We start from the raw sequence: 27190 nt of genomic DNA on the forward strand, positions 1-27190 counted from the left end.
GGCAGCTAGATGACAAAATGGTTAGAGCCCTGAGCTTAGAGTTATGAAGGTCTGAGTTGAGATCTGGTCTCAAACACTTACTAGTTGTGTGACCTTGCTTAACCCAAGTCACTTAACTGCTGTCTGCCTCAGTTTCCTCAACTGTAAATGGGATCATCTCAGCCCCTATCTCTAAGAATTATTGTGAGGACCAAATGAAATAATATATGCAAAGTACCTGACACTTCATAAATGCTAGCTATTATGATGATAATGATCATCATCATCATCAAATTGATTTCTTTTGCACCTGAGGTTATTCGTCATTGTTAAATTTTGTCTTATTAGATGTGATTATCTTTTCTGCTGTCAAGATTTTAGAGTGAAAGAGACATGGTACCTATTTTCCAGGGCAATTTGAGGTGAAAAACAACCATTCCCCTTAAGGTGTCCCTAGTTTGAGGAGAAGACAGGGATCTTTAGATAATCCACTATGGGTGGGGGGGGGAGTGCAAAGAGAAAATCATTTATTGTCCCTTCTCTGTGCTAGACCAGACTTGGGCAGTAGGTTTCAGCTCAACACTGCTGCCTCTTCTCACAAATCCAGTTGTCATTGAGGTTGTGACAGGGTGCATCATTCCACCGACCCGAATAAAGTATCATGATACAATTCTCATTACTTCTTGAATCATTGGGCTCCCCTTCATTCCAGTAGCTGTGGGGGTGGGAGTAGAAAGTTCCATAACCATGATAACAGAAGATACCATGCTCTAGATTCACACTAAGCCAAATTTCATTGGTGTCCTAGAGTTCTAATAACCTAAGATACCTTCTGGTGCTTTCAGACTTGGGGACTTCACATACTTGGGAAAGAATGATAGAATAGAAAAGATCAACCAAAAAGTTATCTGATTTTCTTGTCCCCTCAAAGCTCTAACATTATATCCAACCTGAGCAGTCATCTTCTCTCCAATATCCTCATAAAGAGTCATCTAGCTTTTGCTTAAAGATGGCCAAGGATGAGGTTCTCACTGTCCAATTCATGAAAATAATGGACACAGACCAAAATTCCAGTGGTATCTTTCCATTGGACTGGAACCAATAACCATATTTTACATAATTGTAACTCTCAAATAATGTGAATACTAATATAAACAACCACTTCATGCTAATTGGAACCTAGCTTTTTCTCTTAAACTAGAATCTTCTCCTTTTCTGAAGCCTTTAGTCCTACATCTGTTCTTTGAGGCCAAACAGAAAAAAAAACAGTCCAATCTCTTTCCCATATGACAGCTCTTTGAATAATTGAAGCTGGGTCTCTTGATCCTCCCCTTGCCCCAGTTTTTCTGCTTTCTAGTTTCTTCACCATCAAAAAAAATCACTGAATCTCAAAGTCGGATGGGACGTCAGAGACCATTTAGGAGAGATATCATTAGGAATTCATTGCTTCCTTTTCTATATAAGCTCACAAACTACCCATTCAATAATGTATGCTAAGATCTTGCCAGAAGTCAAAGTCAAGTTCAACAGCCCATAATTTCCAGACTCCTCCACATTTGCTCCCCTACAGTCCTATGACAATTTTCCCAATCTTCATTATTTTTTCAATGATCATAGTATTATAGAATGGAACTTGGAAGAAATCTAAGTGATAATCTGAGCTGACAGTTTTCCCTTAACAATGATGAAAGTAAAGGTTTGGAAAAAAGAAAGAAATTTCACTTAAAGAGGGAGGGGGCAGAACCCAAACTCTAACACTATTCCTTTGATTTTAAATTCACATCTGATCCATTTGCTAATAGTTCAAAAAGTACTGGTCATTCTTTTAGTGACTGGGGAGATTGCTTCCTTGGACCTGACCACTTGAATGAACTAACATATGTTCTAAGGGCCCTTGCAGCTCTGACATCCTGGGTTCTAAGGACCCTCCCAGTTCTGTCATCCTGTATTCTAAGATTCCTCTCAGCTCTGACATCCTGGATTCTAAGATCCCTCCTAGTTCTGGCATCCTGAGTTCTAAGAGCCCTCCCAGCTCTGTCATCCTGTGTTCTAAGAGCCCTCCCAGCTCCAATATCCTTTGTTTTAAGGACCCTCCTAGCTCTGATAGTCTATGCTCTAAAGTCTATCCCAGCTTTAGTGTCCCATTCTTTATGTTCTAAAATCTCATTTAGTTCTCACATTCAACATTCTGTATTCTCAAGTCCTTATCAATGCTGACATACCATATGGTATGTTCTCCCCTCTTCATTTCAATGAGTTATACTCCAAAGCATCTCAAGTTCTGATACTCTAATTTATATGTTAAGGGTCCTCCAACTTGGATTTTTTTTATATTGATTTTCTCAATAAGAGCCCTTCAACCTTGGATATTCTTTAGCCTATGTAATGGTGTTTCAGATTCAATGCAATAATTAACACCTAGACCTGAGCCTGTGTCCCAGAAGAAGATATTTACCTGCAAGTGAGTTTGGTACCATCAATCCACTTATACTCAGTAACCATTCCTCTGGCTCAAGTTGCTGTGAGTCCAATCCAGTAACCCAAGCCTTTGGTGTTCTGGTTCAAGAAGGTCTTAACAAGGGGTAAGAGTTGTCAGTGGAATCATAATCCCTACCCTTCATAGGTTATATATCTCCCCCATTCACACTAGTGGCTGCTATAGGGGCCAGGGCTCCCCCACTGGATAAGAGGCTGTCTAGGGCAGGGGGCAGTCTTTCCCTACCTCCTCAGATTGGAAGCTAAGTGGGTGGGTATCTTCCCTCTACCCTCAAGCCAAGGACATCCTGAGGGCAAGGGACATGTCTTACATCCCCCCAGGACAGAGGTCCCCCCAGGTTCCAAAGCTCCCCACTCAGGCCATAGGATCCTGGGTCCATGTTTTTCTTCTCACACTGGCCTTGGCCCAGGGGGAGGGTCTCTCCCAGGCTTCTACCTGTTCTTTATTGTTGTTCACAATAACCAGATGGGCCTGTTTCTGAGCACAGTTCTGCTGTGACTGGTCCCAGTGAGCTTTGGTGGTAGAGAAGAAGTAGCAGGAACCCTCAAAGGCCAGCCAGGAATCAGGGCACGGGGAGCAGGAGCCTGGAAATGATGCTTAGAGTTTGCTCCATGCCCAGGTCAAACTGCCTCTCTAACCTGGCCTGAGAAAGGGAGTCTCTTATGCTGTCAAGTTCAAGGAAGGACACTGGATGATGACTCTGGAACTACCATGGGTCCTTGGTCTTTTGCTGGTCCTCTGGAGCCCACACTAAACCTTGCTGCTAACCCAGCCTCTGTAAATCTAGGATCCCAGGAAAACCCTGACTATGCTGAGAGGTCAGTGCTCAGGATGGACAGATACCACTCAATGGGATAGTCATGGGGATGGGGAGGGGTAGAGGAGGTAGGGTTGCAACCCTGTCCTTGGACCCAGGAGAAGCAGCTACCTGGGCCAATAGTGAATAATTAAACCTAAGGTCAGGTCACTTTGAGGGCTTCTGGTTCCCATTTTCCTTACTCCAGATTCCCTCAGACTGAGCCACCCCAACCCACAGCCAAATGTCTCTGACTGAATCAACTCACTGTTCCCACTTCTCACAGCAGCCACAGCCCGGAACATCTCACTGCGAATGTCTTGTCTGTCCTTCCCAGCCTCTGCCAGGGCTTGAGTCACTGGGAGAGCACAGGGAAAAGAGTGTGTCCAACAGAGGGAGGATGGCTATGTCTGGTGGCAACATCAAGATATTTGGCAAGCCCTACAGTGGGTTTCTGAGAGGGCTGATTCTAAGAATGGTCAATAAGGTTGTTAGGAAAGGGTTAGAGTGGGTTATTATGGGAATACTCAGTAGGATCAGTGTTGATCTTCCAAGGGCATTCGTCTAGGGTCATACAGCCAGGTCTATGGTAGGGATGTTCAAAGAGTGGGGCAGGCCCTAGGAGATGACTTTGGCTCAGAGGGCTGGCCTGGGGGAAGGACTTACTCTTGGTGTTGAGCTCATTGTGATTGCTTTCCAGTTTGAGTAATCAAGCATGAGTTTCACTCAGTTTCTTCTCTGTGTTCCCCAAACCAGTCCACAAAGCAGAGTCTGGGCATAAGGACAGGAGAGGGATCTGGGACAAGGTAAGCCTGAATTCCTCCCCCTCTGTATCCCCAGTTTTCTCTCAGAACCTCCCCAAACAATTCTTCTAAACTCCCACCCTCAACCCTCTCTGTCCCATCTCACCATTTCTCCTGACAGCAACCATATCTTCTTTTAGCTATCCCATATGCTCTGTCCAGTTAAAAGCTGGAAAGAGTTCCCCAATTTTCTCAGTTCCATAGATTCATGGGATTGTACCCATTTGGATCAGTGTGTGAAAGATAATCCACCTACCATTGGTTCTCACTTCCTCTTTTAGCTGATCCAGTTCTTGGGAGGTCTTTGAGCCTAGGGACACATATGTGTACAAATACCCCAAAATAGATGCATTCACACTTCTATAGGATCCCCACCCACTGTGAGGAGTAGAGGTCAGCAGGGACCAGGAAAGGAGCAGGGAGAATGAAGACAGGTAAGAGGAGTGAGCTAGTGAGACCAAGTAGAGCAATGCTCTAAAGGTCTGTAGGCTGAAGCTTGATCAATTCCCTTCTCTTCCCCTTCCTCACGCCTCCTCCCTGCAACCCCATCTTCTGGGGAGGCCACCTGGTATCTAGCTTCCTTCTTCTGTTCTCCTCACCCTTGACCAGTGCCACAATGAGGAGAATCCACAGCAGTAGAATCACAGCTAACATCAGGGAGACAGATTTCGAGGGCCAGTCTCTGGGAAAGCATTTCCTCCACCAACCTGTGGTTAAATCAGGAAAGAAGAACCCTTGGAAACATCCTTAGAGGAATACCAAGGCACAAGCCCAACCAAAGGAGACCCAAGGCCACCTGCATCTCACATCTGGAGTAGGCCGAGAGTGGGTGGGAATGTCTTAATAGTACAGACAAGGGGATAGGTTAGCAAGGATGGAATTTGGTTGTAACCATAATCTTTGTTCTTTTTCCCTTTGGGACCCTGGGTCACTCCTCCAAAGGGGGTCCTGGAGCTGGGTAAATCAAAAGGAAAAAAGAGAGGTACAAGTGGTTCCTAACATCCTGCCTTCTAGTTCTAAGAAGCCCCTGGGAAAAATGAGGACCCTTGCCTAGTACCTGTGCCCAGTGAGTTCCCTGTTTTCTAGGACTTACCTAAAGCTGGATAGTCTTCTTCCCATTTTTGATAGTTGGAGGAGCTCATGGTGAGGATGTAGCCTGGGTCACCCAAAGGAGAGAAATGAGCCTTTTCCTTACAATCCTCATGAATATCATATTTATTAAGCCCTTCCTTCCTTTTCAGATTACCACCCAGATTCTAGGTGTCATGTCAGCAAATGAGGAACTTTGGGCACTTCCTCCTCTATTCTGTTTTTTTTATATTTTATTTTATTTTATTTTTTTAATTCTCATTTTGTACAAATGGTTTTTTTTACATTAATAAAATATTCTTGTTTAAGAGTAAACAAACTACCCCTCCCCCCCCTGAATATAGACTTGCTTGGGCGATAAAGAGGAGAGAAAAAAATTAAAATAAAAAAAATAGTAATAATTGTAGGTATGACCAGGTGGCGCAATGGACGAAGCACCAGCCCTGGAGCCATGAGCACCTGAGCCCACATCCAGCCCCATAGACCCAACAATCACCCAGCCATGTGGCATGCAAGTCATCTGATCCCCATTGCCCTACAAAAACCAAAAAGAAGGAAAACAAAACACCCAAAATAAAATACAATAGAAATCATAGTAAGGGTGGCTGGGTGGCAGACAGAGCATTGGCCCCTGAGCCAGGAGCACCCGGGTCCAAATCTGGCCCCAGACACCCAAAGATCACCCTGCTATGTGGCCCCAGGCAGGCCACCCAGCCCCATTTGCCCTGCACCCTCCCACAAATAATAATAGTAAAAAATGTGCTTCAGTCTTTGTTCCAACAGCAACAACTCTGTCATGGGTGGATCACATTCTTTATGGTAAGTGCATCACAAAAGTTGCTTCCATATTTTTCCAATGTTGCCATTGCTGATCACAACTCCCTCCTTTCTTATTTCTCCACTAGCATGTACTATATTTTCTCTCTCCTTTCACTCTGACTCTGCTGTAGGGTAGCTGAGTGACACAGCAGACAGATCCCCAGCTCTGTGGCCAAGAGACCCTGAACCCCCATACCACCCCTTAGGCCCAGCGTCCACCTGGCCCTATGGTCCCAGACAGGCCATCCAATCCCAGCCCCTTGCAAGAAGTAAAAAAGAAAATGTGTTATATCTGACCATTCTCCCCGCCATGGTCCATCCTCTCCTCCATCACTCACATCCCCCCCCTTCCCCCTGTCCCCCCTCTCTCCTTCTTACTCCAGATGCCTATACCCCATTGAGTATATATGCTATTTCCTCTCCTAGCCACCTCTGATGAGAGAGAAGTTTCCCTCATTCCCCCTTGCCTTCCCCCCTTCCATATCATTGCAATAGCTCATTGTAATGAACAAAAATCTTATTATATGAGATATCTTGGCCTATTCCCCCTCTCCTTTTTCTTTCTCCCATTACATTTCCCTTTTTTCCTATTGACTCCATTTTTACGCCATATTTTATCTTCAAATTCAGCTTTCTCCTGTGCTTCAACTATAAAAGCTCCCTCTACCTGCTCTATTAACTGAGAAGGTTCATATGAATTTTATCAGTGTCATTTTTCTATGTAGGAATACATGCAGTTCATCATCATTAAGTCCCTCATATTTTCCCCTTCTCCTCCAATCTCTATGCTTTACCTGAGTCCTGTATCTGAAGATCAAACCTTCTGTTCAGCTCTGGCCATTCCAAAAGGAACCTTTGAAATTCCCCTGGTTCATTGAAAGTCCATCTTTTTCCCTGGAAGAGGACATTCAGCCTTGCTGGGTAGTTCGTTCTTGGCTGCATTCTAAGCTCTTTTGCCTTCCAGTATATTATATTCCAAGCCCTATGAGCTTCCAATGTAGTTGCTGCTAAGCCCTGTGTGATCCTGACTGCAGCTCCATGATATTTGAACTATGTCCTTCTGGCTGTTTGTAATATTTTCTCTTTGACTTGGGAGTTCTGGAACTTGGCTATAATATTCCTAGGGGTTGGTTTTTGGGGATCTCTTTCTCGGGGGGGGTTGGTAGATTCTCTCCATTTCTATTTTGCCCTCTGCTTCTAGAATATCAGGGCAATTTTCCTGTAGTAATTCTTTGAAAATGATGTCAAGGCTCTTTACCTGATCATGACTTTCAGGTATTCCAATAATTTTTAAATTATCTTTCCTAAGTCTGTTTTCCATATCAGTTGTTTTTTCAATGAGATATTTCACATTTTCTTCTAATTTTTCATTTTTTTTTTGTTTTGAAGTATTGATTCCTGATTTCTGGTAAATTCATCAGTCTCCCTGAATTCTATTCTTTGTCTGAAGGATTTGTTCTCCTCAGAGAATTTTCTTATCTCTTTTTCCATCTGGCCAATTTTGCTTTTTAAAGCATTCTTCTCCTCAATAACTTTTTGAACTGTTTTATCCATTTGACCTAAGCTGGTTTTTAACATGCTATTTCATTCAGCATTTTTTTGGATTTCCTTGACTAAGCTGCTGACTTCATTTTCATGTTTTTCCTGCATCTCTCTTTTTTCTTTTCCCAGTTTTTCTTCCAACTCCCTCATTTGATTTTCAAAGTTTTTTTTGAGCTCTGTCATAGCCTGAGCCCAATTTCTGTTTTTCTTGGAGTCTTTAGATGCAGGAGCTTGTGCTTCCTCATCTTCAGACTGAGTATTTTGATCCTTCTTGGGCTCATTTGCAAAATATTTCTCAATGGTCTTCCTCTTGTTTCTTTGCTTGTTCATTTTCCCAGCCTAAGCCTGTTTTTTGGGTGCTTCCTGAGCTTTTGGGACACTCCCACAAGGGTCTCAGTATGTGAGGTTCTGTCCTCCCTCCTGGTCTGTGAATGACCATAAGCACCCCCCTCTGCCATGGGGCCGAGGTGGGGGGGCCCTGCTGTTCTATGGGGGGGCCTAGACTGGGATCAGGATCTGAATGTGGTCAGAGCCCCAGAGTCCTGTTCCAGAGGCAGAGGACAGAGCTCTGCAGTCTCTCTTCACTCCCCTCCCTCAGCTCAATGGGCTCATGCCCTGGGGGCTCCTGCTTACCAGCTCCACCTGCTTCTGTTTCTGGATCTGGGCTGTGCTGGCCAAGCTGCTGGCTGTGTGCCCTGAGGGCTGGGCTCCAAGTGTTCTCTGGCAGAGGTCCCCCACTGTTCCCTCACTTTGTGCCCGGTGCTCCCCGGGGTGCAGCTCAGGGGACTCCCCCGCTGCTGTGAGCCCTGGCTCCCAGCACCCTGGGGCTGCCTCCGGGAGGCTGAAGTTCTTTGGCTCTGGGGGGCCACCCCTCTGGCGGGCTGCCCCTCCGACCCCGAGGAGCAGAGCCTTTCTGCTCTTTTCCAGGTTACCTTGAGTAGGAGAACTGCCTCAATGGGTCCCTTTGTGGGTTCTGTCTCTCAAAAGTTTAGTTAGAGTCCTTAGTTTCAAGTTTTATCACAGAGTGCCTAAGACTGAATGACTTCTTGTCGCCATCTTGGCTCCGCCTATTCTGCTCTTTCTTTCCTAGTAGTCCCATACTGAGACTGAGACAGTAAGGACCATATCTTCTGAGACAGAGACCCCTTGTCCCCATCCCCCCGGGAAGCAGAGCAGACACATAATCTGATTTGGTCCATCTCTGTCTCTGTTGGTGCTCCCCTCCCACCTTTCTTCATTTCTACAAAGTCATAAGATCATAAACTTCGAACTGGAAGGGACCTTAGTCTAACTTTAGTCTAATCTCTCTCAACTCCCTCATTTAAAAAAGAGGAAACAGAGAAAGTCAAAAAGATGCCATTACTTGTCCAAAGTCATTAACTTGTCGGTGGCAAAGCTGGCATTGGGACCTAGATCTTCCGACTTCCAATCTGGTGAACAAGAATGTATTGGTTTCCATTTAGCCCCTCTGGTTCCTCTTCTGCCTTTGCTATAACTGAGCTCCCTTCCCCAGAGGAAGTAACCCTGATATCCAGTTCCTTTCTATGTCAGCCTTGACCCTCTTGATATTACATCTTTCATATCCTTAACTTCCAGAAGTTCCCAAATTCCTCTCTTCCTTCTCTTACTAATGATCTGGACAGATCAAGGATCATAGACTTACAGTTTGGAAGGAAACTTCAAAGTCATCAGCTTGTTTTTTTTTCTTTCTAAATTGTTTTTCTGTATTTTATAAACTATATATTATATATTGAGTTGCCAGTAGATGCTTCAGTCAGGGAACTCAATTATGGGTCAAGTATACAGTTGTATAAATATATATACACACCACCTCCATATGCATACATTGGATTATTAGTCAATTAAGCAATCAGTAGACATTCATTAAGTGCCTACTATATGCTAAGCAAGTAAGGATATAAAAAGAGACAAAAGACAGGCTGTCTCAAGGAGTTCTCAATCTAATGGGGAAGATAACATGCAAACAAATATATACAAAGCAAATACTGGCTCTACCATCCATTCACCAGGATGGTAAAAAAAAGCACTAGAAATCAACATTTATCCATTTGCAAATTTATGAGTTACACATTTTTCTATTACCCTCCTCATGGCAGCTGACAATCTATGTACAATTGTGTTTAACATATTTCCATATTATTCATGTTGTGAAAGCTAAGGGATAAAAACATGATAAAGAAAAAAACAAAGAAATTTTAAAACATAAACATAGTATGCTTTGCTCTGCATTCAGATACCATAGGCTGTTTTTTGTATTGTTTTGTTTGCCTAGATGTGCATGTCAGATCCCTCAGGGTTGTCTTTGATCACTGAACTTTTGATAGTCCATCATAGTTGAGCCATCTCACAATATTGCTTTTAAAGTGTACAATGTTCTCCTGGTTCTGCTCATTTCACTTCACATCAGCTCATGTAGATTTGTCCAGGTTTGTCTAAAGTCTGGTCACTCGTGATTTCTTACAGAACAAGAGTACTTTATTACATCCATATACCATAACTTGTTAAGCTATTCCTCAATCAATGAACATTTCCTCAATTTCCAATTCTTTGCTACTATAAAAAGAGATTTTTAAAATTTTGTACACATGGGAAAACACTAGAAATAAAGTCACAAGAGGATTAAAATTGGGCTATATTTGGCCTGAGAAGAAAAAAACTTGTCAGGAACATTATTTCTATCAATGTATTTTGAAGGCTATCATAAGAGATTAAATGAGTTCTATTTTTTTATTTTTCTTCAAGAACAAAACCAAGAGCACTTGGGGATGTGGAAGAGTGAGTGGGGAAAAGATACAGAAAAAGATTTGGGCTTCACACAATGCAAACCTTCCTATTAATCAGTCAATAAGTATTAAGTGACTACTATACTTCTGTCACTGTGAAGAGCTATTCCTAACACATTAGCTGTAGCTATCCAAAAGGAGAATGGAGATGGTGAGTTCTCTTTCATGAATGGTCTTCAAGCAAAGTGCTAGGGAGAAAATGGAAAAGATTTCTGCTTTAGTGTTGGTCCGACTGCCTACCCTGTATCCCTTCCAAATCTAAGATTTGGGGTAGAAGTCTTTTTGCCCCATTGGAACTCTAAATCCCTCAGGGCAGGGACCACAAATCTTTCTGCTCCTCATCCCCTGGTTGAGTTGAAAGAACCCTGAACTTGGAGGTTTCAAAGACTGCCTCAGATACTCAATCATAGGCAAGTTAGTGCCTAAGAAATTAGATACTTTTTTCTGTTCCAGACAATGTGATAAGCAGTGGGGATACAAATACAGACAAAAAAGAAAGACAATTCATTTACCCCTTCAGGGCCTTCTGAAAGCTGGAGATGATAAGATTTTGTCTCATGAGGTTGTTGTTAGATTGTTGGACAAATCCAAAGTGCTCTGTGGACTTTAGGGTACTACAGAAATGAGTTACTTATTTCCCCTATCTTTTTCAACAACCATAATCCATAAATATTTGATGAATGGATGCATGGGTGGGTAAAATGATGAGGAAGGTGAAGGAGTAGGAGATAATAATAGCCAACATTTATATAGAATTTTAAGAAAAGAAAGCACCAATTTAGAATCTTAGACTAAGAAATTCTAAAAGCAAAGATATAATATTTTGACCTTGGACACTTTGAGGCAGCCTAATTTTTTTGAACAGGTATGCTTTTATTTTTGCAGTTTGAAATTCCTGGGAGAATGAGAATTGGAACATGAATACTTAAGACAAGCTCTTAATCTGGAGAGTCTCAAAGATAGGTAAAGGTGACAGGGGATCAAGAATTCAGCTCTTTAAGGAAGTAGAGGAAATGTTTATACAGTTAGGAATTGTCATCATATATTTTAAGAAATAGAAATATATCAATTTATGGATAACAATCTTTTTTCTTTCAAGTACTAGGTATTGGAATTTTAAATGTTATCATTAGCAATTATAAATCTGGATTTGATTTTAAATTTATTAGCTGTATAACCCCAAGCTAGTAACCTTATGTCTGTTTACCTCAGTTTAATATTCTAAAAGGAGACAATAACAGCCTCTTAGGGTTGTTGTGAGGATCACATGAATGTAAAATGCTTGGCATAAGGTAAATGATAGATGACTATTAATTGAATTTTTTAATGATATTTTAATTAGATGCAAGTGTTTCATAACTTTACTTGATTTTTATTAGTAAATACAGTATTTTTTTTTGTTTTTGCAAGGCAATGGGATTAAGTGACTTGCTCAAGGTCACACAGCTAAGTAATAAGTGTCTAAGGTCAAATTTGAACCCACATCCTCATGATTCCAGGGCCACTGTTCTTTCCACTGCATCATCTAGTTGCCCCTACAATATTCTTGAGACAATTTTCTGTGTAAGGTAATCTGGAAGTGCATTTAACTAAATTAAGGTCAACTGATTTGTTAAAGTTTTAAAATACATATATTGTTTATATTGTGAAATTGGGGAGGGGTAGAGCCAAGATGACTGCATGAAGGCAGCATTTCCCAGAAACTCCTTCCCCCACAAACTCCAAAAGCCAACAAATTATGACTCTGCCCAAAATTTAGAGGGGCAGAACTCACATAAAGACTGAGTGATACATTTTCCCAGCCCAAGACAGCTCATTAGTTCTGCAAGAAAGGTGTGTTTCACTAGGTTGGGAGGTTGGAAAAAAGCCACAGCCACAGCACAGCCTAGCCCAGCCCAGCCCAGCCCAGCCCAGCCCAGGGATCACCAGCAACAATTTGAAGGGGTCATGAGTGAACTCTGCTATACCAGAATGAGTGTGAAGTGAGGAGCACTGGCCATAGAACCTGCAGAGAGAATGAGGGAAACCAGCCTGCACCTCCAGAGCACAGCCTATAGACAGTAAGGGGGTCAGGGGAAACTGCAGAAATCTCTCTGCTCTCCCTGGGGCAGAACTCTGCTGTTTGCCTACACTTGGATCTAGGTTGCAGTTTGGTCCTCCATACTAAGATAGCAGGGATCTTCCTCACAGCTCCAGGGCAGAGTGGAGTGCTTGTAGTCATCTACATATCAAACCATAGGCAAGAGAGCATAAGACCTTGGAGGAATAAAGGTCCCAGTGGGGTGTGCCAAAAAAACCCCAAAGCGGGTGTCCCAATAATACTCAAAAGCTCAGGAAGCACCCCCAAACCAGGCACAGACTGGAGAAATGAATAAACAGAGAAAAAAGAGGAATACCATTGAGAAATACATTGTCTATGATCCCAAGAATCCTACTAAATCTGAAGATGAGGAAGTACAAGCTACTGCATCTAAAGACTCCATGAAAAGACAGAAACTGGGCTCAGGCTATAACAGAGCTCAGAAAAGATTTTGAAAATCATGCAAGAGAGATAGCAGAAAATTTGGGAAAAGAAATGAGAGAGATGCAGGAAAAACAGGAAAACGAAGTCAGCAGCTTAGTCAAGGAGATCCAAAAACGCACTGAAGAAACTAACATGTTAAAAACCAGCATAGGTCAAATGGATAAAACAGTTCAAAAAGTCATTGAGGAGAAGAATGCTTTAAAAAGCAGAACTGGTCAAATGGAAAAGGAGATAAGAAAGCACTCTGAGGAAAACACATCCTTCAAATGTAGAATGGAGCTAAAGGAAGCTGATGACTTTACAAGAAGTCAAGATACAATACTTCAACAGCAAAAGAATGAAAAATTAGAAGAAAATGTGAAACATCTCATTGAAAAAACAACTGATCTGGAAAACAGATTTAGGAAAGATAATTTTAAAATTATTGGGATACCTGAAAGTCATGATCAGGAAAAGAGCCTTGACCTCATTTTTAAAGAAATCCTATAGGAAAAATTGCCCTGATATCCTAAAAGCAGAGGTCTAATAGAAACTGAGAGTCCACTGATCTCCCCTGGAAAGAGATCCAAAAAAATATTATAACCAAGTTCCAGAACTCCCAAATTAAAGAGAAAATATTACAAGCAGCCAGAAGGACACAATTCAAATATTGAAGAGCTGCAGTCAAGATCACACAGGACTTAGCTTAGCAGCAACTATATTAAAGGCTCATAGGGCTTGGAATATGATGTTCCAGAAGGCAAAGGAGCTTGAATGCAACCAAGAATCAACTACTCAGAAAAACTGAACACCCTTTTCCAGGGGAAAATATTGACTTTCCATGAACCAGGGGAATTTCAAATGTTCCTGCTGAAATGACCAGAGCTGAACAGAAAGTTTGACTTTCAAATATAGGACTCAGGTGAAGTATAAAGAGTGGAAGGGAAGGGTAAAATATGAGGGACTTAATGATGATGAATTGCATGTATTCCTGCATAGAAGAATGATACTGATAATACTCATATGAAACTTCTCATTTAATAGAACAGGTAGAAGGAGCTTTTATAGATGAAGCACAGGAGAGAGCTGAATCTGAAGATATATTGTAAAAATGGAGTTAAAGGTTAAAAGGGAAATGCACTGGGAGTAAGAGAAAGGAAAGGTAGAATAGGCTAAGATATTTCATATAAAAGATTTTTTTCTTTTTTACAATGAACTTTTGCAATGATATGGAAGGGGGGAAAGTGAGGGGGAATGAGGGAACCTTCACTCTCATCATAAATGACTCATAGAGGAAACAGTATACACACTCAATAGGGTATAGGCATCTAGAGTAAAAAGGAGAGAGGACGGAAAGGGGGAAGGGGGGGATGTGGGTGATAGATGAGAGGGTAGATCATAGGAGAGAAAGTCAGATATAACACATTTTCTTTTTTATTTCTTGAAAGGGGCTGGGATTGGATGACCTGTCTGGGACCACGGGGCTGGATCTCAGGGGTGGTATGTGGGCTTGGGGCCTCTTGACCCCAGGGCCAGTGATCAGTCCAATGTGCTACTCAGCCATCCTACAGCACATTATAGAAGAGGGACAAAGTAAAAGGAGAGAGAAAATATAATATATGGTAGTAGGGAGGAATTGATAGAGGGAATTACAATCAGCAACAGCAACAGTGCAAAAATATAGAAGTAACTTTTATGATGGACTTATCACAAAGAATGTGATCCACCCAAGACAGAGCTGATGGTATCAGAACACAGACTGAAACACATTTTTTTCTCTTTCCTTTACTTTATTTCTCATGAGGGTCTATATTTGGGGGGGAGGGGTATTATGTTTACTCTTAAACAAGAATATTTTAGTAATGTATTAAAAATCACTTGTACAAAAATATTCATAGCAACTCTGTTTGTGGTGGCAAAGAATTGGAAATTAACTTAAATGTCCTTCAGTTGGGGAATGGCTTAACAAAATGTGGTTTATGTATGTGATGGAACACTATTGTTCTATTAGAAGCCAGGAGGGATGGGAATTCAGGGAAGCCTGGAAAGATTTGCATGGACTGATGCTGAGCGAGATGAGCAGAACCAGAGGAACATTGTGCACCCTAGAAGCAACATGGGGGGTGATGATCAACCTTGGACTTGGACTTGCTCATTCCATTAGTGCAACAATCAGGCATAATACTTTATTTTTCTTCCTTAGGGATATAATCTCTCTCTCTCATCACATTCAACTTAGATCAATGTATGCCATGGAGACAATGTAAAGACTAACAGACTGCCTTCTGTGGGGAATGGGGGGGGAGAAAAGCAAGATTGGGGGGAAATTGTAAAATATTAAAAATAAAATAAAAAAAATTAAAAAAAAAGAAATTTGGTAAGTAATTATGATTATTATTAAGGGTAAGTTCTCTTATATTCTACATTTATGAGATTTAAAATTGCACTGTTGAAACAAAAAAGACAATAAATAGATTAAGAAATAATTATCTAGGGTTATTTTTGTTGATCATGTGCTATAATGTTCTAAAGTAATGTAATTTAAGAAATTATAAGATTCCAAATTTTTCTTATACTGAAAGAAAATTCACATAAAGTTATTTGGCAATTACTTATAAAATTATGAGATTATTAACTAAGTTATTTGAAGATATTGTTTTTGTGTTTACATAGGCATTTAGAGAGAAAAATTGGTGACCGTATCAAACAATTTGATCAAACAAATCAAGTAAATTTTAAAACCGTGGCAAACTTTGTGATGAAACTAATTTAATTAAGTTTATTCTCTCTGGTTGAGGAAAATAGATTCCTGCATATTATAAATATCTTTTGGCTAAAGGAAGGTGGCAATTAGGAATTTATATATTTAAAACTTTGGGATTTATTTACGATATTTTAAGACAATTTATACCAACTTAGGTTTAATAGATTCCAATTTTAATCATTTATTTTTGCCTTAAGTTTGAATAAGAAAGCTATTTCATAAAAGTTTAGTGATTATTCCTTTAGCATCAGGATAAACTTTAAGCTGTTTTTAAGAAAGGGAACATTTTTAGTTTATTTATTGCAATGATAATTTGATGTTGATCACAATTATGTCCAACATATGATTTATGATACCCTGAATATTTTTTTGAAGTTTTATTCTTAGGTTTGCTATGCCCTTGGACTACCCTTAGATGGGGGCTTTCAGAGAAACATCAACAATCAGCAGTTCAGTAGCAACAGCTAAAATCTAAGGCTAATGAATCAAAGTTGGGAATGAAGTAGGGAGGTTACCTTGGGAAATGTTGGACATTCTCATACAAGAAATATGTCTACCTGGTACTTAGGCCTTCGGGACAAGGGCTTTTTTTTGTTCTTTGTTTGTTTGTTTTATTTTTTTTTTTGCAAGGCAATGGAATTAAGTGACTTGACCAAGGTCACACAGGTAATTTTTAAGTGCCCGAAGTCACATTTGAACTCAAGTCCTCCTGACTCCAGTGCTAGTGCTCTATCCACTTTGACCCAGGACCAGTTTTGATGTTGTTATAACCAGGTCCTAGCTTAAAGCTCTCATAACAAAATTTTTATTATCAGGATAGAAATAGTGGAAGTTTACCATTGTAATACTGACTCTTTTAGCTATTAAGATTATATTAAAGCAACTAAATTACTGTAATAAGCTGTAAAAGGAAATGATTTTACTGTTTTGATCTAAATTTCTTGCCATTCTATAACCTAAGCAAGAATTAAATGACTGCTTGAACTTAACACATTTTTAAGATTCAATTCCTAAAGAATTTTTTTTCAAAATGATATAATTAGAGGTAAACAAGTTTGTGAAACAAAGATGTAAAATCTATTAGGTTGTAAGGTTAAAGTTAAGTATTGCTTTTGTTTTTGTTCTGATGTTCAGGATTTCAATATAGAAATATGTCAACAAAGAGTAGTAATTTTATGGGCTATCTTGAGTCACCCTACTTGGAAATCTGATTCTTGTTATTGGTTGTTTAATCTGTAATTAGAACATGTATAGAAATATATGCAAACTACTTAACCTTAAAGATGTTCTCATTGTTTAAAGGAATTTGTAAAGTAGTTATTTAAATTCAAATTTATTTGAACATGTTTAATAATTGGACACAGTTTACTAGATAGACAATGTTTTTTTTAATTTTTTTAAAATTTTTATTAAGGATATTATTTGTTTTACAGTTTTCCCCCAATCTTGCTTCCCTCCCCCCACCCCCACCCCACAGATAGCACTCCGTCAGTCTTTACTTTGTTTCCATGTTGTACCTCGATCCAAATTGGGTGTGATGAGAGAGAAATCATATCCTTAAAGAGAACAGAATTCTCAGAGGTAACCAGATCAAACCATAAGACATCTGGGGTTTTTTTTTTTTTCGAATTAAAGGGAATAGTCCTTGTACTTTGTTCATACTCCACAGCTCCTTATCTGGATACTAGACAATTTTTTTTAATAAAATCTGTCTCCAAACAGATGCAATTAGGATTATTGTATTTGCAATTTGTGATTATTATATTCATTCATCCCAAATCTTTTGTTTGTTATCAAGCATCATAATACACATTCATTGATTCGATATTGACAAGATAAATTCTGATTATTCTGTGATAATCTCCTGCTGTTATCAATGAGAGATTAGAGTAACCATATAGGTTTCTTATAATCCTTATGAGCTGAATTCATCTGAAGTTTTAATTATGGAAACTTCATATTGAATTATTTTATGGGTTTGTTAACTGACATTGTTCTGAATCTGATTCCAGGTATAATCAGCAAAGAAGTGCTATTGAATTTGTGAACCATGATGCTAGCAACCTAATGGAATTTTACATACATAAACATCAGATTGAGTTCTCATGGGAAAGATTGGAAGAATGTTTAAAGACATGACTGAGATATAATTCTCCTGACTCAATTTCTCTAAAGTGACAATATCTCACCTGACTGACTGACTTTAAGCTTGGTTTAATGCAATTGGTCACCTGCATAACCTTTGCCCTGGAATTAATATAATAATAAGGGAACATGTTCCCTGATGTCCTTTTATAATCATGTTAGATATTATAATATTAAATATTTATAGGCTAATACTATAGCACATCTGAATTACTATAGTAACATGTAGGTATAAGATTTGAGTCATTTGGTCTAGAATTTTCTATATTCTAGATAGTTATCTAATCAAGTTTGTCTTTGACATATATATATATTCCTGTTGTTAGTTGAGATTCTTTAATTTCTCATAATGCCATAAGAATAATTAGGTGAATGATAAAGATTTGTGACACCAGGATATGATTGTTTATCATAACAATCTCAGTTCTATTTTAAGGAAAAAAATTTCAGCAAAGCTAATTATATCAGAAAAAAGGATGATTTGTGGTCCATTTTGAAAATGTCTTAAAGAGAGATCCATTTTTGGCTAAGATTTTTGTTTATCTTAAACATGGCTGAAGATTGAAAATGTTTTATTATAAATAACTTACCTGATATGCACTGTTCTGAAATTAATTATTCAATGTATACATTTAGTCTTTTTCCTTTTCCTTTTCTTTTTTTTTTAAAGTTTTTAGAAGGCAGTGTGGTTAAGTGGCTTGCCCAAGGCCACACAGCTAGGTAATTATTAAGTGTCTGAGGCTGGATTTGAACTCAGGTACTCCTGACTCCAGGGCCAGTGCTTTATCCACTGCACCACCTAGCCACTCCCAATGTATACATTTATGTATATGAATACACATATAAATAGCATTCCTAAACCTTTTGTTACAACTGAAATTAATTTGGGAATTTTTTAATTAATTTACTTTTGTATTAGAGTGTATAGTCCAATAAAAGCATGCCATTATTAATTTCTTAGTGGAACCTTATCTTCCAAATGGGGCAATTGAAGAATGTCAATTATAAAAACTAATTTTGAGTTTTCTGTATGTCAGAATGATAATGACCAACCAAAATTATAAGTTCCCTGATCTAAAAGGTTCCAAATTTCATTTTCTAATAATAGAAATATGGTTTTACTTTGTTATTCTTGAAGAAAAATTTGTGTTAAGATGTTCTTTTAGCAGAGGAAAAAAATCTTTCCAAGTGACTTAAACAGGAAAATACCTACTCTAGAAAGCATACCTGACCCACAAGTCTTCATCAAATGCTTCCAAAGGAATGAATCTGAATTTGCTTCATGCCCACCATTCTTCCCTTGCATGCCTTTTGTTTGTAGGATCCACTTACCAAAGGGTACTTACTATCCCATTTGATTTTGTTAAAGCATCATTCATCTTTTTCCTTTCCCTCTTTTGATATTTAGCCCAGGCAGCCTGCATTTGTTCAGTAGTATTGTATCTTCTAGGCTGAAGTCTATTCAACTCCATATGATGGCCCAGGATGGCTACATCCCCATAAGATCTTTCCTGCACCCCCTGGATTCTATATATACTCTATTTAAATCAAAAGGACTCATTAAGGCAGGAATAACTCTATGATTCTTAGACAGCAGGAAGCAGTACCAGAAGATGAAATCTTTATCCCTGTTCCCCAAATGAATTTGGATTCCTACTCCTTGAAGAGGGAAATGATGAGGTGACAACCTGAAGTATTTCACTCCCTGGCAAGGACTCAACATCTGCCCAGATCCCATGAAACAAGATAAGGCCCCTATCAACAAGGTGATTCCCTGTTAAGTCCCCCTTTCAACAAGATAGTAACTTCCTTCCTGATAGGATTTCTCTGAGCCCCTCGCCTGCATGTCCCTGATTACCTCATCTTTCCATTCCTTTTCCCTTTAAAAAACTATCTTCTCCTTTCCCTTTGGGGATCCCAGTCCACTCTTGGGGAGCATGATCCCCACAATATGCTTTCATTTGAATTAGAGATAGTATGAACCTGAATTCTTTCAAGAGATGATCTGTGTCTTGAATTCAACAAATGGTGAGTCCTATTCTGTGGGTGATATATCCTGTCTCTGAGTGTTATCTATCCTAATGAGCCTACAGGTGTTGCCTGCCAGTAAGGGTAATATTCCCTGGGTGAGGGGAAAGAACTGGACTAGATTTCTAATGTCTCTTCCAACTCCCACACAATGGCTTCAGGTGAAAGCCCTGTGTAGTTAGCATTATTCTCTCCCTAACCCTCTTGTCCTCTTCTTTTTTTTTTTTTTTGTCTATCCTGAACAGGATGATCATGAGCCTATTTGTCCATTGTCCAGTCCACCCCACCCTGTCTCTTGGCTAGGTCAAGGAATTGTGAATCCAATCACTTCCCTTCTGATTGCATCTTAAAATGAAATCTGCTTCCCTATAACTTTTTCCTATTGCTCTTATTTCTGCCCCTCAAGAGAAGCAGAAGTAGAAGCTCTTTTTCATATGACGTTCTCTTTACATCATATCTCCTTCCTCCCACACTACCATCCAAGAATCCTTCAGCTCTTCCTTGTATCTTCTCACTTTTCCAATGTCTCTGTCCAAAATGGAGTCTTAAGTCCTACCTTCCTGGATTCAGAGAGGTTCATCTGAAAGCCTCAACTAGTTGCAACTGGGGTCCGAAGAAAGTGAGAGGGTAACAGGTGGGGACTGTAGTGATAGGAAGGGGAGATCTGCCTCTATGCTTCCCTGATTGTGATCCCAGAGTCACTTCAAGGAAGTACCTACTTATTTAGTAACAAAAGTAGGGGGAAATTGGATGGGTTGGGATGAAAAGGCTATCCTTTCCTTTTAGTTTCTGAGAAGTTTGTGATTCATTTTGGGGAAGTCAACTATATTTTCCAGGAAGAAGAAGCTGTGTATTTCACTTCTCCTTGATTCAAGCTAATGCGGAGAAGTGGAGTTGAGTACAGCAACAGGGTAAGACAAGTGACCTTGTTTCTTGTTCTAGAATTAATCCCAAACCAAGTAAGGGGTGGATATGTTTGATGAATACTGACTCTACCTTGTTGACACCCGACCATTTCAAGAGAAAAAGTTTCCTTTACCTGTGATAGGATCCCTCAGATACCATTAAAAGAAACTTTGTTCCATGATATCATCCTAGCTTTTAGTAGAGCTTTTAGTAGTCCATATGTATAACCTACAGGGAAAGAAGGGAAGAAGACTAGGGAAAAGGACTATGCATAGGCTACCAGAATTAGAACAAGACAGTTAAAGTGGACCAGTACACTCTATCAAAAATTTGAGATCCCCAGGCTGTTAGGCAGTCAGTGGTTCTCAGTGCTGAATTTGCACTATGGATACTATAAAAGTCTTACTGCATAGGAAAATAAAGAGAATTGAGCTTTTGTCTATCTAGCTGGATATAACTAGTTTTAGTATAAACTCCAAGGCTTATACTTAAGGAATATTTGACTCTTCATAACCACTGATTGGAAAAAGTAGTTAGAGACAGAAATTACATGGAAATGTTGATGTGTCTAATAAACTCAATGTCTATGGAAAGACGCTGAAAGACCCTGAAGAGAGGTAGATGAAAGCATTGGAATGACTTGTGAAGGCTGCTCTGAAACTCTTAGTTGACAAGTACCCATTTCACAACATTTCTGTTAAATGTAGGGGTCATAGAGTATAGCAACCAGGAATGAAAAATGACTCAGAAAAGATGAGAAGTTCTCCTCAACTTCCTCAACATTGTCTTTTCAAAGACTTGGTGACTACTATAAAAAAATTAAAGCATTCTGCTGTAATTGTAAATCCATAGAATGATCTCACTTGATTGAAGAGATTGGAAGCAGAAAGACAAGAAACAAATTTAACCTGATCATGTTTATAATCTTTGGAGATTAAGACTGTCAAAGAAAGAAGCTTTTAAAGATTTGATTTTAACTACCTCATGTCATATGGCTGATGAATACCGACCTGACCATTTCAAGAGAGAGACACCATTAAAAGAAATATTGTTCCATGATATCATCCTAGGTTTTGGCAGTTCATATGTATCATCTCAGTCCTGAATAGAGATGTGAGCCAAGAAAGCATTTGAACAGTCCTATAATGAGAGAATATGGTCATGAGAAATCACTTAAAGATAAAAAAACCTAAGAAACCTTCTAATAGAGGACTAATAATGGTGAAATTAAACACAGTTAAATTTCAAGTATAATAATCCATTGAAATATTGGTAGTCCAACCAAGATTTTCAGATCCCTAATCCCAATTCTCATTCTCACAAATTGGGTCCCCAGAGTATGGATACTTCTCATCCTCAGGGTTTCAGAGGTATTCCCTAAGAGGCCAGGAGTATTTCTCTAATGACATTGACTTGACCCCCTACCAGTATGCTTTCCCCCTAAGACTATCAGTTAAGGATCCTTTTAGGAGTCAGTCTTTTTTGGTCTGATTTTTTTTTGTCAAGGCAATGGGGGTTAAGTGACTTGCCCAAGGTCACACAGCTAGGCAATTATTAAGTGTCTGAGTTCAGATTTAAACTCAAGTCCTCCTGACTCCAAGGCCAGTACTCTATTCACTGTGCCACCTAGCTAACCCATTATCAGTCAGTCTTAAATAACTTTTAGAAAGAGATATTTTTCTAAGGTGTAGTAATAATATTTGGTATGAAACATCTCCCCAAAGTCTGTGACACTCTACTACAGGTATGCATTGAGTCCAGAGGAAAGAAGATTCATTCTTAGAGAGTACACATGGTAATGAGGTGACTTCTAACTGATGTTTTTTGCAAAAAAACAAAAATTTTCTTCCATTTGTAAGATACTCAAGGAATTTCCTAAAGGCACGGTCTTTGCTGTGATCCTTTATTGAACTTTTTAGTCCCAATGGGGACACAGACACCAATCAATTCAGGAATATGGCTAGGACACTGAAGAAAAACTGAAACATCATTCAAACCCTTTGATGTTCAAAAGGTCCTCCTCCAGTTGATGCATATAGATGGGAAGGAAATCTATCCAAGGCTAAAACCATCACCACCACCACTACTGATCCCCACCCCACCCCCTTACATAGTGGTTGCACTTCATGGATGTACTAGAAAGTCAATTTGCTCTAATTTCTCGAAGTCAATTCTTCTCATCTCATGTGATAATTCAGTAAGGTTTCTTCAGACTATCTGAACATGATTCTTGGTCAATATTATTTCCATTTGGAGGGTCTTTTAACACATAGTCTAAGCTCTATGCACGATGGATCGCTTAACATTCTTATTTAAGTTATCCTAGTTAAAATGAGATAAAAAAGATCATAGGGATGGTTTCAGTCCTACATTATATATAGTTTGATTAAGTTGAATGCTACTTGCTAGACATGAGAAATAGTACTAACCACCTATGAATTCAATATAAAGAATTCAATATATGAGAAACATGAATGTGAGTATAGATCGCTAATCCCGAGGCCAAATGACATGGAAGACCCAGACACTTCAACTTAATGGATGAATTATAGAAAATGCAAACTAGTTACAATGAAGTCCTTAATCTGATGAACCCATGGCAATACCACGAGATGGGGTGAAAGTTATCTGTATACCAAGGGACCTTCAACATAGCCAAGTGGAAGTAATTTTAAGGTTTGAGGCATCCATTAGACTCCATGTCAGGAACATATGAGAACCCTGTTACACTGAACTAATCATCTCTTTCTAAGTTATCTTTGGATGATTGGAGGAAGAGTAAATGAATGATTAAGGTCTTTCAGGGCAGATAAAAATCAAGTAATAAGAACACAAATCTAAAGATCTCAAGTCCCTTCTCAACAGTCCATTTATGATCCCAGAAAAAAGTTGGTACTATACAAATTCAAGGTGTATTAACTCTATAACCATGAAGACCTTACATCATGATTTTTCACATAAAACACAAAAGAGAACTTTAGAACTGGATAGAAACCATGTTTACTGATCCAAGTTGGCAGCAAATGTTACCAAAATGTGTAAGTCCAATGCTTGATTGTTCAGATTTTTAGAAGTTACTTTTTTATTTGTGAGTACTTGTACATAATTTTGGTGTTTATAAAGGGAGTACATCATTCTCTGATTATTTCCAATCAGCCTATTTTCTTCTCACTCTCTTTGAGGAGATAGATCATAGGGCAGTAAAGCAGACCTACATCCCAGAGGAAGAGCAGAGGAAGGAGAAGGGTTGCATACATAAATATTTTCTTTCTTCCCAGGAATATTTAATGGTGCTTTGTGGCACAAGTACAGCCATGTAGGGATACTATTTCACAGGTGCCACAGAGGGAAACCATTTAAGACAGTGGGTCTATAACTGAGCTAGAATACCATCTGATAGGCAACTCAGATATTGTACAGTCCTTCTTCATTGGATACAGTGACAACCTGTCTTCATCTAGGCTTGAGCCACACAAACAAAATGATTGCACAGAAATCAAATGACAAAAAATTTCCTAATAATTAAAACTATTAAAAAAAGAAAGTGTTTCTCAGAAAGCTTCCTTTCATTAGAGGTGTTTAAGTAGATGGATAACTGCTTATTAGGTATGGTGTAGGAGTATTTTGTTCAGATAAAATTTGGAATAGATGTTAAGGTTCCTTTCTACTCTGAAATTCAATTTATTCTGATAACATGAATCTGGTACAATAGATGTGCATTAAAGGTACCAAGGAGGTGAGGGTGAGCAGGTCAACACAGTCATTATGCCCAAGGCTGCAGCATTTGTGGACATGGTACCTCTAAATTGCACATACCATGAATGTACAAGGACATATTGGAGCAAGCTAAGGAACTTAGAAAATCACAACAGGTCTCCATATTGAACACATGTATGGGAGATGCACAATTGCAATGAACTAGGAGGAACCAATTCATGTTGATTTTGTTGTATTGTTTTTCAGGCATATCCCATTTGGACTTTTCTTGGCAAAGACACTAGAGAGGTTTACCCTTTCCTTTTCCATCTCATTTTACAGATGAGGAAATTGAAGCAAATGGGGTGACTTGCCCAGGGTCACACAGTTAGTAAATATCTGGGACACAATTTGAATTCACAAAGATGAGTCTTCCTGACAACAAGCCCAGTGGCCTACCTACTGCATCATCTGGCTGCCCCATTGTAGCATGACCAAATTATAACAAATTATAAATTTTTAAAATGAAATCTGAGCCAAGACCTCCAGAAGATTTTTGGAAATAAAGACAGCATTGATACTTAAGAAAAGAATAAGAATACTGGCAACAGGTTGTCACTATGGAAGAAAATAAGAGCCCAATGGCTTGGCCTTGGAGAGAAGGAGCAGAGGATTCACCAACTAAAGGACATGTTAAAGATTATCTAGTTCAAATCCTTTAATCTGGCATTTCAAGTACTTACAACCTTGCTTTGGCTGACCATTCCGAGCTTATCAGATTTACTTCCCTTTATGTACTTTCCAATCAAACTGGTCTCATCTTTTGTCACCATATCTCATTCCTAGAATGTTCTCCATTTTTATCTCTGCCCACCAGAACTTGGAACTCAATCCTGGGTTATTTTGGCTTTGAGGAGTGAGTTTTTTTCCTCATCTTGCCAGAGTCTAGTTCTCCATGATACTTCTTGACAGTTTCCACATCATGTCACCATACAAGCATCCTACCCCATCTCCATAATCTCTGTATATGTTATATTCCTCATTAGAATATAAATTCCTTGAGAATTGCATTTACTTTGTGTATGTTTATGTGAAGAATGTTACTTCATCTAATAAAATAAAGCATCCTCCAAGTCAAAGACAACTCATTTTTGTCTTTTCATCTATAGTGTTAGGCACTTAAAGGTTTGATTTTGGTACTATGATTAACCTTTCGAAAAGAATGGAGATTCCTTAAAGTGGCCTAAACCTAAGGACCATGTTTAGTTCATCTCCCCAGAATTCCCTAAGGATGATGGTTGATTCATGCCCCATTCCTGGGGCAAAACAAAACAAAAGAAATAGGGGTCTTGGCATTGGGTGGATGGAATTGCCCTCAGTCTTTTGGAAGTCACAGTAGCCCAAAGACCTAAGGGAGAGAATGCCCGAACACCCTTTAACTTGTTGCTTGAAACTCTTGCATTATGATTGATCTCAGGGATCAGAAGTCCATACCTCCCATTGTCAAGAAATAAAGAGTAATCCCAGCTATACCCCCTTGACTGAGAGAGTCAATATTTGCAATCACCTTTCTCCTTCCAGAGTTAGTGTCTCCCTCTAATAAATCAATGCCCCCCACCCAAATTAGCATCCCTTCTCTAACCAATGTCCTCACCATCTTCCTTCCCCACCATAACTGGTTAGTGTCTCTTCCCAGCCGATTCTCTCCCCCAGAGGCAACATCTCCTTCTAGACAGTGTTACCCTAAAACCCTTTAACATTTTTTATGTACAGGACTCTTATTGTCTAGAGAAGCCTAAAGCCCCTTTTCAGAATTTTTTCTCAAAATTCTGTTTTAATACATACAAGAAAATTCATAGACTTACAAAGGAAATTAATAATGTTGAAATGCCTTTAGATACCATTTAAATATAAAAATATTTTTAAGCAAGTTCACAGACTCCAGATTAGGAACTCCTGCTAGAATCAGCAGTTGCTCTTCCCATCACTGCATCCCTGCCAATTCAGGATCTTCCTCTACAGTCAATGCTGGCTCCTTTGATCTCCCTCTCTCTCCAACAACCAGCATCTCTCCCTAGAAGCATTACTTCATTACAATCTCAAGTCTCTTTTGAGTCTTTGGCCTTACCTGTGAACAGACATCCTGTCCTTTCCAAGAAGGAAACTAGACTTGGGGATCAATTTTGCTGTAGCTGAGAGTTTTGCTTTTAGGAGAAAGCATGGTTCTTTCCTCTAGGAGAGTGTGGGGGGGGTGAGAAGGAAGAAGCTCACCTTGGAAAGGACCTTCAAGTTTTGGGGTCCTAGAGACCATTATCCTATGGGAGGTTACCTGGATCCCCAAGAAGTTCCCCTCTCCCTCTCACAGGCAATAGTTTAATTTTTTCTATATTTCTATATTTTTCTATATTTCTATATATTTCTCTAGTTGTCCTGACCTCCTTATGGCTTGGAAGGCTAGGGAAATTATGGGGTCCAGACATATCATAGTGATGAGACTTCCCAGGGAAGGATCCTTGGAGTTAGGGACAGATTAAAAAAAAGCAAAAGTAGGAGGGGGTATGGTTCAGCATTTTTGGTACAGGGTTGGAGACTTAGGTTCTCCAAACAAGGTTGAGTAAGTGTATGTGTGTGTGTGTGTGTGTGTGTCTAGGTTGGCAGAAGGAGTGCATGGGGAAGAAGGTGAAAGCACCAGCTTGGTGACTTATCTGAGGCACACCATCATTCATACAAAGAATAGAGGAACTGGGAAAGGAGGACAGGACTGGTCTAATGGGACTGAGTGGAGAAAAGTTGCTTACTGAGGGAGTTGGTATTCAGTT

At 39.4% G+C, this 27190-nt stretch overlaps 1 protein-coding gene across 1 annotated transcript; it reads right to left on the reverse strand.

Moving 5' to 3' along the window:
- Window positions 1–555: 555 nt before the first annotated feature.
- CLEC4G (C-type lectin domain family 4 member G) lies at window positions 556–5217 on the reverse strand. Its single transcript, XM_074200425.1, is given in 9 exon segments — window positions 556–694; window positions 2435–2550; window positions 2912–3060; window positions 3541–3630; window positions 3939–4043; window positions 4182–4244; window positions 4332–4385; window positions 4675–4782; window positions 5169–5217. Coding segments are annotated over 9 exon segments (873 nt in total).
- Window positions 5218–27190: the final 21973 nt, after the last annotated feature.

This window comes from Macrotis lagotis, chromosome X (assembly GCF_037893015.1).
Source record: "Macrotis lagotis isolate mMagLag1 chromosome X, bilby.v1.9.chrom.fasta, whole genome shotgun sequence".
Lineage (NCBI taxonomy): Eukaryota > Metazoa > Chordata > Mammalia > Peramelemorphia > Peramelidae > Macrotis > Macrotis lagotis.